The following is a 12,245-nucleotide window of genomic DNA, read 5'->3' as shown; positions in this document are numbered from 1 at the left end:
TGATCCACCTAGGCCTAGGCCTAGGCCTCCGAAAGTGCTGGGATTACAGGTATGAGCCACCATGCCCAGCCGAGGTGGAGCCATATTTAAAATCAGCTACTTATTCAGAATAAGCCAACCACTAAACAGTGTCCAGGAGCTACTTCAGTACAAAGTCACGGCTAGCATTCAATGGAGTGCTCAATCCAGGTTGGGCATTCACTCTACTAACAGCTGAATATAAATTTTCCTGTGATCCTTATAAGCTGAAGAATGTCATTATCCCGATTTTACAGCAAGGGGAGGCACAACAGGATCAGAATGTTGCCTGGGACCACACTGTTTTACAAAAAGAACACTGGCTTCACTCGCTGGACTTGAGCCCAGTCTCCTTATTGGTAACACATGGGTTCCCTCTTGTTCATCCCAGTTCTGTGAGTGGAAAATTCAAAAGGTGAGGAAAAAAGAAAAAAGCTTGGGAGGAGGCAGAACTGAGCACACCCGTGTCTGCTGTGTCATTGGTCAGGCAGCGTGTCCTTGTGCAGTTTATTTTAACCTCTTTTGCCTTCTTGTCTTCATTCATGAAGGGCACTTTCATTCATGAAGAGTTTATTTTATTAACTCCTTTAATTTTACCAAGGGCACTCAGTCATGCCTCTTAGTAAAATTAAAGGAGTTAATAAAATACTAACAAATGCAACAGTGACATAGTAGCTGCACCTGTCTTCCTGCTGAGATTTTGGCCATGAGATTCAACTAGGGATACTGTTTACGCAATTTTAGAGACATCCTTTATTTTTAAAATAAAAGCTGGTATATATTTAAGCTGTACAACATGTCTTGATATATATATATATACACTGTACACAAGGAAATAGTTACTAAGATCAAGCTAATTCTTGCATCCATCTCCTCACATTGTAACCTTTTGTGTATGGTGGGGGGTGAGGACACTAAAGCTATTTGGGTTTTGTCTCCCTCCTTTTGCCTACCATTAATTGAGCATGTGTTCTGGTGATTAGTGTCATAACCTAAAATATTCAGCAAGAGGGAGAAATAAGTGGAGCAAGACATCTGGGGGATCAGATTCATTAGCATTTCGACTGTTGGGAACAACCCCTTCTCTTTGGTGGGAAGGCAGCTTTTCGGTGGATGAAGATCTGCAGCGTTGTCACATGTAACCCACAATCACAGGCCACCTTCCGGATGACTCAGCTGCCTTGCTGAAAAGGCATGCTTGTGACTGCTGCCCCAGGAAGGCTCCTTCCTCAATGAAAGGGTGAGGTCAAGGCCCTTGGCTCAAAATACAACTGGACGGCAGCAAATACCCGTTCCTTTTCAGCTGTGTTCTAAATCTGGCCCTGGGGCTTCTCTGTTTTCACTTAGAGACCCAGCAGTGCCAGTGCACACTTAATACTCACTGTGCTGTGGGTGACCACAGAGTGGCCCAGGAGTGACGTGTGGGCAACCCCACGGAGCCAATGCAACAGCAGCTCTGCCCAGCAGAGGTCACAACAGTGTCCTCAGCAGATACTCTGGTTGCTTGAAAATTATAATTTTATCCTGAAATGATCATGCTTAAAAATGTCTCCCCCAAAGCAATTAAACTTTGGGGCAGTCAAACAGATGTTGCTAATAAAGAAACACCAACCAGGACCAAGCCTAGCCGAGACTGGCTCTCCATGGGAAATCTAGAGATAACTCAGAGGGAAGTCAGATTCTCAAGTTCGAGGCAGGAGTTCTTACTCTTCCCTGGTAAGAACTTTTGTAGATTATATCATGGAGTTTTTGACAAAGAAAGAATGTGCTGTGAAAATTAAAGAGATGGTATTTACCAAGTAGTTTCTTGATCTCTCTAATAATTTATGAAGGGGAGGCTGAATAATTGCCTCAGAATGGACTTCCAAGGGGTGGCCCTGGTCTTAACACAGGTGAACACCCTCCAGGACACTGTCAGTAGTGGGGATGAGAGTAACCAAATAATACCCCCAAACACTTGGATCTCAGTGAAATAAGGTTATCTCTGGGAGACCACCTAGGAAATGAGCACATCATGGGTCAGAGGGGCTCCCTTTAAGAGATGGAATGGATTCCCAGACAAGGGCACTTACTTATTTGTAGCAAAACTGAAAGTATGAAAGTATGTACAGAAGGAATGGGTTGGGGAAAGGGGATCTCAGAGACTGATCCAGTGCAGTCTGGGGAGATGGTACAGTCCTTGTTCTAGGCGTATCATCATTTTATATCAACATATATCAGCTTCTCTCAACCTAAAAACAATAAACCTATAGTTCTCAAACTTCAGCAGTCAGCTGAGGTTTTAATAGCACAGGTTCTTAGGTTTGACTTCCAGACAGTCTGCGTTGGAGGGTGTGAAATGGGATGGATATCTGAAGTCTCATCAGGAACACAAGTGTGATGCTGACACGTGGCCTGAGGATCAGACTCTGAGAAATGAAATCTCTGGATCCTATGGGAGTCCGGAGTCCAGGCTTCCCTGGCAGCTTCCTGACAATGTGGCTTTTTGTGAAGCTTGACCACAAAGGTAAAATGCACCAGCTTGATGATTCTAGTTCCTACCCTCAACAGTTAGGAATTCTCATTATGAATAAGTGATTTGACATCAGGTTTCATGTATGGGCCTCCTTTGCTTAGGAAATCCATAGGTATAGCTCAGATCATTTCTCAAAAGAGACTTTTCCTCCCCTAAAAGATTTTACAAAAAACAAACAAACAAAAACTTATCTTGCTTGCCAGGTGAATTAGTAAATTGTAAATGGAAAAAAATTAAAAACAAAATGTTTGCACGTCTTTTAGTTAGACACAATCTCTGGAAGCAAAATATAAACTCCAGAAGCAAAAAAGAGTACAGTCGTAGGTTTGACTATATAAAAGTTTAAAAGTTCTATAGCGTAAAAAATACCTTAATCTAAACAATTTTAAATGACAAAATGGAAGAAAATATTTGGTTTTTATAGGACATTCAAAAGTTTAAAGGTAAGATAATTTAATGAATTTCTACAAATCTTTTTTCTAAGCAAGTGGTCCCAAAGAAAAATGGGCAAGATGCAACATTTGCATATAAAAATTGGGATATGACATACTGATACTGAAAACTGTAATCATTGTTTAACTGAAATTTATGTTTAACTTGGTGTCTTGTAATGTTTTCTTTTTTTGAGATGGAGTCTCACTCTATCGCCAGGCTGGAGTGCAGTGGCATGATCTCAGCTCACTGCAACCTCCACCTCCTCGGTACAAGTGATTCTCCTGTCTCAGCTTCCCTAGTGGCTGGGACTACAGGCGCCTGCTACCACACCCAGCCAATTCTTGTATTTTTAGTAGGAATGGGGTTTCACCATTGGCCAGGATAGTCTCAATCTCTTGACCTTGAGGTATGCCCTCTTCAGCCTCCCAAAGTGCTGGGATTATAGGCAAGAGCCATCATGCCAGGCTAGTGTACTGTATTTTTTTAAGCTTGTCAACCCTGAAAGGATATGAGCTTTCAATTTACAGCATTTGACACAGTAATGATTGGCAGTTGCTGAAAAGTTGCCTAATATCATCATGCAAATTAAAACAAACATGAGAAATCCTTTTACTCATGACATTAGAAAACATTAAGAAGACAATGTCCCTTGTCAAAGATATAAAAAGACATACATGCAATACTCTGTCTAAGGAAGTGAACACTGATTAAAGAAGTATAAGCTGATTAAGGCTTTCTGGAAAATCTTAACAGCTGTTGTCTAGGGCCTGAAATTAAGGTTCAATATTATGTACTGCCTCGATATTTGGCAAAATTATAAAGACCTCAACTGGTCTACCTGCAAGCTTCCTTCCCAACTCCACCACCTGAATAAGGTCCTCCAGCCAAACCACCCTCCTTATCAAGGGTAGCAGGCACAATTCCTGCTTCTTCCTGAATAGAAGGGTTTAGGTCCCTGCCAACCTACAAAATCATTCCAACTCCATCGCTTCCTCCTGTGAGACCCAGGGAGCTCCTTACCCTCTCATTACCACAAAGCCTGCCTCCCACAGCTCCTGGTTGTTCATTCATTTCCAAGTGCAGCCCCTGTGTGGCCCTGCAAGGCATGTGGTGTCCTTCTCCCTTAGGCGGTGAGTATAGGTGACGGATAAACTGCTGTCAATCTCATCTGCCCAGTGTTGGGTGTCATGTGTTTGGCGGTCTACAACCTTAGAGTGAGAATTTCTCATTTGCCATGGAGGCAGAGAGGAGCTGATTAAAACAGTGGCACATTTTTAATTTTATTTCACTTCTAAGAAAATATCATAGAAAAACACGAATACAAAGAAGAGGCATGCAGAAAAAAGAATATTCAATAGGCATTTCAACATTGCTTGTAAAAATGAAATATTGGAAACAACCTGAATAACCCATTCCTCAGAAAACTGTTAAGTAAGTTACTGTAAACTTAATCTATGAAATACTATGCAGTAGCTGAAAAGACATTAAAAAGAAGGCCAGGCATGGAGGCTCACCCTGTAGTACATTTTGGGGGACTGAGGCAGGTGGATCACCTGAGTTCAGGCTGATGTCGCCCAGGCCAAAGGTCTTGACCTGGCAGATAAGGTAGAGGGAGAAGCCAATGCCCAAGGCATCGATCCTAGTACTGCCCACCACAGGATGGAATACAAAAACTTAGCTGGGCATGGTGGTGGACACCTGTAATCCCAGCTATTTGGGAGGCTGAAACAGGAGGATCACTTGAACCCGGAAGGCAGAGGTTGCAGTGAGCTAAGGTTGTGCCATTGCACTCTCCAGCCTGGACAACTAGAGTGAAACGCCAACTCAAAAAAAAAAAAAAAAAAAGTCATAGAATTTTAAGACTTGTTATAACTAAGCAATACATACAACCCACCCACTTTATATTAAAAAATACAGCTCACGCACACATACATAATAAAAGATTTGCAAAAATGTTATATATGCATATAACAACGACACAAGGGAAAAGGCCAAGCTGATAAAAGTTGCGTCTTGGACAGAGGAGGTGAGGGCAAGCAGAAGCTTTTGCGTTTCATGCTATATAGTTTTGTACTATTTGACTCTCACAGTGAAAATGTATTATAGTATTACTTATGTGCTGTGATAGAAATTTAAAAGTAAGAAAAGTATGTATGAAAATCTTCTCTTCTAACAGTTGCTGAAAGTTTGTAGTAATTAATGAAATTGAGCAATGGGACTAGCTAGTTCTCAATATTCCAGCACCCCAGCCTACAGATACCCCCTGGGCCTTAATGCTAGATGTTGCTCAAGCCTCTAAGTCCTTCTCAGTTTCCTGCCAGAAAGACTCATAAGGAAAAACGCCTCCTTCACGTTTTCCATACAAGTCCTACAACTGAGTGATACACAAACTACCACATTTTCACAAATCTTTTGGCATCTCTTCCCTGACGCTTATCTTTTATTTAACCTAATAAATGCAGTATGTTAAAACCGCAGATAAAGGGAATAAGAGTGAGGTCTGATGATGGAGAGAAATAAAAACATCAGCTTCCGCTTTAGCTAGACTGAAAGCCCAGAAGGGTCATTAGCAACGGTTTCTGTTTGCTAAACGAAAAACTACGTTTAACTCAAGAATGATCCTTCTCTCTCCTTTTCCACTCTTTAAAGAAACTAGTTGGCTTGTGAATGACAAGCAGTGTGAGTCAGCGATTATGGTGGCCACGCGGATCCTGAGGAAATTCACCAGAACTCGGGCCGCACCGCATGGACTGAAGCTCATCCCTGTCCTGCAGCAGCTGAGCCACACTGGAGCCCGCCCCACAGTGCGGGTCCCCAGCCCCACCTCCACCCCTCATCTCCCCAGGAAGCAGGAACAGACACATGGCACCTCACCACAGTAATGCCGTCATTGAGCAGGGCCTCCCCAAAGATCATCACGTAGAGCTGCTCGTTCACACGGGCTTCCTCAAACACGGCCAGCACCGCCACGGGATCCACCGCGGAGATCAGGCTGCCGAACAGCAGGTTCTGCAGCAGGTTGACGTCACTCAGGCCAAAGGCCTGGACCTGGCAGATGAGGTACAGGGAGAGGCCAATGCCCAGGGCGTTGATCAAGGCCCCTAGGACCGCCCACCACAGGATGGAGCCGATGTTCTCAAAGAAGGGCCGGGTAGGCATGAAGTAGCCGCCCTCCAGCACGATGGGCGGCAGGAGATACAGGAAGTAGATGCTGGAGTCCATGACCGGAGGCGATTTGTGGTCGGTGCCAAATATGATGCCGCCTACCACCGCCCCCACCAGGATGAGCAGGCAGCTCTCTGGCATGAGGCCCGGCAGCCTGTGGTAGAGGTGGAAGCCTGCGGAGCAGAGGAGAGCACGGTTAGGTGTTTGCAAACGAAACGGTTCTGGGTGTACCTGAGGTCTTTTAAAGTCAAGCAGACAGAACCATGGGCAAGCTGGCTGGCATCTCAGCCTCAGCGTCCCATCTGTAGCAGGAACTGGTAGTGTCATGAGGGTCTTCTGTAAGGTCAAATAAGTAACATGCCCAGCTTGGTGCAGGTCAGTCATTCTCAGCCAGCTGCCCCCTTCCTACCTTCCATCCTCCCCCCTACTTTCCCATCTTACAGGGATCTGCGAGGGTGCATGAGGGAAAAGGAGAAATGACGCTGAACCTTTTGCACTGCTGCAAGCCCAGCTTTCAAGCTTATGCAGAATCTATCATAGTCAGCAAACCTCAGCTTATTCCAAACTTACTGACCTCATTCCTTTCTTCACCAAACACATACACAAAAATTACAAGTCCTTTATTTTATCTCCTGTGTTTAACCAATGACATTGCCATCTAGTCAGCCACTGAAGAGGAAAATCGGGTTGCATTTTCATGAGTGACTCTTCATACAATCAATTCTGTATTCATTTGTGTCATGACTCTCATTCACTACCCCCAAAATCCATCCCCTCCTCTCCATTTCTTTGGCCACTGCCTTTATTTAGAGTCTCCCATTTCTCATCCTAATGATTGCATTGCCTTCCTGACCGCCAGTCTCACCCTTGACGCCCCCAAGCCATTCCACACTCTACTGCCAGATGATTTTTCTGCACCACGGGTCTCTGATTGTCTCAGCTCCCACCTAAGATTCTGAAGGCACAGAAAGCATCTCCTGGATTGTAAACTGGGGATATTAGTTGAGCCTCACTGTGCAAAGACTACTGTTAAGTACTGCCAGGTAGAAGACCAAAGAGGTAGACAGCTGCAATTCTTACAGTTAATAAGGTTTTTGAAGCAAGACATAAACAAATAAGAAGATGACATATAAGTATATAATGAAGGATATACTGAACATATCATCAGATCTGGTGAGAGATCAGAGCTCCGCAGATCACCATGGGGCTCGGCGTCTCCCACACACTCTGCATTATCTTAATGTAGCCTGCATTCAACCAGGCAAGGCCTTGTCACTCTTCAGGCCTCTTTCTTATCTTCTTACTCGATTGTTACTGCTTGGATTGTCCTTTTCCTTGGTCTCTTTAATTCCTGCTCATCCTCTGAGGCTTAACTTTCCTAGCTTCTTCCTAAGTTTATATCTTCCTCTGAATTACTATTAATAAAACATTTTATCTGACTCTGTTTAATAACAATGATCCCTGTCAACTGTTTTCTGTGCATGATTCATGTCCCCCACTAATCTGGAAACTCCCGAAACTCAGGCAGAATGATTTACATCTTCGTATCTCCCCAAATGCTTAGCACAGTATCTTGTCCACAAGAGCTGGCCTACTTGCTGAAAGCATCTGTAAGTGTATAAATGAATGAATAAAGAGTTAAATGTTTATCAGAGAAGCTTTTTCATGAGAAGAGATTGAGTAGGTTGTTGGAGAATGGTGAGGATTTGCATATTCGGATAACAGAGCGGGAGAGATTTTAGGTGGGGAGAACATCAAGAGTGAAAGAAGAGAGGAAGGAATGGCCTAGCCAGATATCTTTGACATTCATTGAGGGAGGGAATCCACCCAGCTGGAGCAATCTTTGAATTGGGAAAAGCATCAGAAGACTTGGAAGATGATTTTGAGGCAAATAATGGAAGATCTTGAATTCAAACTTAAGGAAGGTGGTGGGCTCCCAGCCACAGGCCATGGGGAGCCAACGAATGTCTCCTTGGGAATTAGTAGATTCAGCCATCCAAAGATGGTGTGGGCTTCCCTGACCATGGCTTTGAACATCATTCACCATAAACAAGCACGTTAACACAATGGGTATAATTATCACCAAGGAATCGGATCATCCCCACTTTCACTTGGCTTCAGGGTCAGTGTAGGCTCCTCCTCTAGAGCACTGAACTCTGTTTTCTAATAGCTACTTATTTCTCCATTTCCTCTTCCTCCTCTTTATTCTCCTTCTTTCTTCTTCTCCTTTTTCTCCTCCTCCTTCTTCATCTTTTCCTTGTCCAGCTCCTGCTCCTTCTTATTCTCTTCCTCCTCCTTATCCATTTCCTCCTCCTTCTCCTTACCCTTTTCCTCCTCCTTCTTCTTCTTCTCCAGTTAGTGCTTATTTTAACCAAACTTAACTTTTTTTAATATATGAAGGAGGTGGAAGAGCCCATAGAGTGATTTTCTCAGGCTCTCCAGTTTGGCCCTGCTTTCAGGGATCCAGTTTCCTGAAATGGATCCAACATTCACCTGCCTTAAGCCAAGTTGTACTCTACACAGTTGTAGGAGGAAGAGGCCACACATTCATAAGTAGGGCCCTGTAAAGGGAAATGCTACATGCCTTTCACATTTTGAAACTTCTCCCTTTCATGATGGACAATAGAATCAATCACTTAGAATTTAGAGTTTCAGTCCTTAGAACTTCAATTGACACAAATATTAAAAGTCCTCTTTAAAAGTCAAAGAAGGCCCTACAATTCAGTTCCTCCCAAAGATTCAAGGAGCATTCGTCTGTGATGTTCTGACCTGGAACTGAAGTAGAAGATAAACCACAAAGTCTGAGGTGGCTTTGTATTACCTTTGTTCTACATTATCTTTGTTTTACAAATGAACAATTGCATGTTTTTAAAAGAATTGGGGGAGAGTTTTGATGTTTTTCTGTCAGTGTGTCTATGGGAGTAAGTACTAAATTAACCTGTCTTCCCCATTAGACCAAGTTCCTTGAGGTCAGGGATCATGGTCATTTCCATGTATTTATTTCATGGGTGCTCAGAAAATGTGCCATGATAGAATGAGAAATAAAAGAATGAATCATTATAATGATTATTCATTTTATTCTGATTCACATCTTATAATAGAATCTTTAAAAACCCATATGAATTCCTTAAGTGTTAAAATTTGAAATCGTCATCATCATTATTATTTTGGCCCTAGTAAATAAGCCCTTATACATAAAACTACCAGTCTAGTACTTGGCACTTAATATATACTCAATAAATATGACCTTTTTTCTCCTCACTCCTCATGTCCATATGGAATATAAAAATAATCTAAATTCTTCAAGACTGATTAATATGAAATTGTATTTGAATAAGCATGTGCTGATATCCTACTCTTTTTTCCTAAAGCATGTTAAATTACATCATGAAAATCAAGAACATTTAAAACAACAGTTTTATGAACACACGTATTTTCACAGTGCTCTTCACTCCTAGGCAGAATGAATCTGGGTGCATACAATCCCTCTAGAAAACAAGCTAGGTTTTACAGAAATATAAAATCAAGACAAAAGGCACCCTTTCTGCATTTAGATGTTTATTGATAGACATAGCAACTAGCTAGTTGGTGACAGGACAAGTTTCCTCGTACTCAGATAGACTTGAGCCATTTCTGTGAAGAGGAAGTCAGGTTGTGGAGTGGGGAGCAGCAAGCACAGAATCTCTAGCATATTGTTTTAAAAAGAAAACTCAAGTACCAAGTAAGTTCACCTTGAATATAATCAGTGTCCATACAATTTCACGAAAGATGTTAGGCTGCTCTGAATGGGAATGTTATCCATTTGGAAAGCCATTTTTACTTGAATACCTCTTAAAATCATGTAAGACCCTTTGTGTAACTTAATCACTGAACAAATTGTACAAGAGTTCTTCAAACTAACAATTCCTATTTAATCTTCACACTTTACTAGTTCAAAATGAATAGGAGTTATAAAGGAGAGTCTAAAGAAGACACAGACACTCATGTCCCCAACACTCAGGGGGAGGGAGCTAGGTGAATAGACAGAGCCCACAGAAGGTAACTGCCAGACCTCAAGGCTCAACCCACATTCACACCCATCCTAGAGAAAATATACATATGTACATAAATGATAATCAAAATGTTTCATAGATTTGATCTCAGTAAGGCAATCTACATACTCAAATAACATAAAATTTATAGCTCAGGCAAAGGAGACATTGTGCTTACACACAGTGTATTAATTGTATTAATTTTCCACTTTGGAGTAAGGCGGTTTTAAAGAGACAAGGGAGTGCAGTTAGGGATTAGGTAATCACAGAGTATAACCACCTCTTTGGTTTTTGACACAAAGATCCCTTGATTGGAATTTAATCTATTGACTTGGATACACATTAGTTCACAAAGGAAACTAGAGATACTTCACTGGCCCCACTTGGCTTAGGTGTAAACTGATATTTTATTGACATATCATCTTATATGCCCTCACATCCCATCACTGAGTGATATGAGTTGCCTGTGGTTTTCTTGTTCCTTGCTTTCTGTCAATTTGCAAGAAGTATATGCCACTTTTAAAGAATAAACAATGGGGTCATTGATGAAGCCCACAATTACACAGCCAAGAAAATTTTACAGAAGAAACATTATGTGGTTCCTGAAATTTCCACCTTGCAACATGCTCAGATTTACATGCTTTATTCTCTATATTTTTAAAGCATAGAATTTGAGAGTTTCCTATGTCAATAATGTCAGATGGTTGTCATCCTAAAATGAGAAGAAACCAACACAGCCCAGGACCCAGAAGTATGCGCTTAAATTTCAAAGCACAATCCTGAAGCATTACTTAGCTTAGTAAAAAGCAGTTATGACTTTCCCTTGACTGAAGGGAAGAGAATCTTTAATGTAATAGCAGTAACAATCAAAATCCTTTTAGCCCATTTTCCATAAGGCATTTTCACATTCACTATCTTACATAAAAAAACAAAAAAAACTCACCAAACCAAGTGTTTAAGGACTTACCTATTTTTGCAAGGGATGCTAGAAGTATCCAGAGAGTGACCTCATAAGGAATTTGCACATAGTCATAATCCAGTTCAAAAACAGATATCCTCTCATCTGGCTCTGAGCTGGAAGCAGCAAACCAAGCATTAGGTGCATGCTGAGCAGTGGAATTTGCAGGTTCATTAACGTCAGAAGATGCTTTAGAATACTCAAGAGCCACTAGCAGTAGCAAACAATTCCAAGGACTGAAAGTCAGGAATATCTGCAGAGCCATTCTTGTGGGCTTCCCTTACTTACACCCCTGTGTGTGGGTATATGCCACACATCTGAAGTTGGAGAGGCTTCTAGGGAGTGTCTGCATCCACCTGGATCAAAAGTAATGCAGGTACAGTCCCTGGGTCCTTCCAAGAAGATTCCGAGTGTGTTATTGAGCTCTGCATGTAGATGCTCTCTAATCTTCTTTAGATCGTTTGTGTTCAGGCAACTCAGCTTCCAACTCAAATGCAGTTATTAATAGACTTGTTAAAGTCCATGGAGTTACCTGGAGGACCTCCATCCGATCATGGCTTGAGTAATTTATAAAAGGAATAAAAATCTCTCCATTTAAAGCTGTTTTCTCATATCACTGCATACTGGTTTTGTCTTGTGGGTGAAAATTTAAAAGCATACCATAGTACTCATTCCACAGATCGTTGACGTCCTTCTGATGAGGAAATGAACCCTTCCCTCTCTATCAGATCCCAAGAAGGAACTACCTGTCCTGCACCTGTTCCTTCTCTCCTCCCCCTGTCCTCTCATTTGTTTTGAATGGCCAAGGCTTCAGGTAGCTCTTGAACTATACTTAATTATTTGCTCTGATTTGACTTTTGTAATGAAATCTTTTCCCTGAGTGTTCTCTGGAGGTCACACTGCTGACACCTAGTGGGGCACCTGCAATACAACACCCTTGACACGTTTAGTGATGACTATTAAGGTGACCATGAAACTATTCAAACCAGGACACTTTGGGAATAAATAATTAATAATTATGCGAAGCTGTAGGCACAAACCAGAACTGTCCTGGTGAATTGTGTTTATGGTATTTATACATAAGGAAGAAGGAGGATGAGAAAGAGGCAGTAACAAGGATGGT

At 41.9% G+C, this 12,245-nt stretch overlaps 1 protein-coding gene across 1 annotated transcript in view; it reads right to left on the bottom strand.

The window, feature by feature from the left end:
- Positions 1-11,922, bottom strand: part of SLC9A4 (solute carrier family 9 member A4) — a 68,453-nt gene extending 56,531 nt beyond the window's left edge. Inside the window, exons 1-2 of the mRNA XM_002757459.6 lie at positions 11,132-11,922; positions 5,843-6,306 (exon numbers count right to left, since the gene is read on the bottom strand). Of these exons, the coding sequence (XP_002757505.3) occupies positions 5,843-6,306; positions 11,132-11,387 (720 nt within the window). The 5' untranslated portion in view covers positions 11,388-11,922. The remainder of the gene's footprint in view (positions 1-5,842; positions 6,307-11,131) is intronic.
- Between the last annotated feature and the right edge of the window lie 323 nt (positions 11,923-12,245).

This window comes from Callithrix jacchus, chromosome 14 (genome assembly GCF_049354715.1).
Source record: "Callithrix jacchus isolate 240 chromosome 14, calJac240_pri, whole genome shotgun sequence".
NCBI classification, from domain to species: domain Eukaryota; kingdom Metazoa; phylum Chordata; class Mammalia; order Primates; family Cebidae; genus Callithrix; species Callithrix jacchus.
This window is presented reverse-complemented; position numbering and strand designations above follow the sequence as displayed.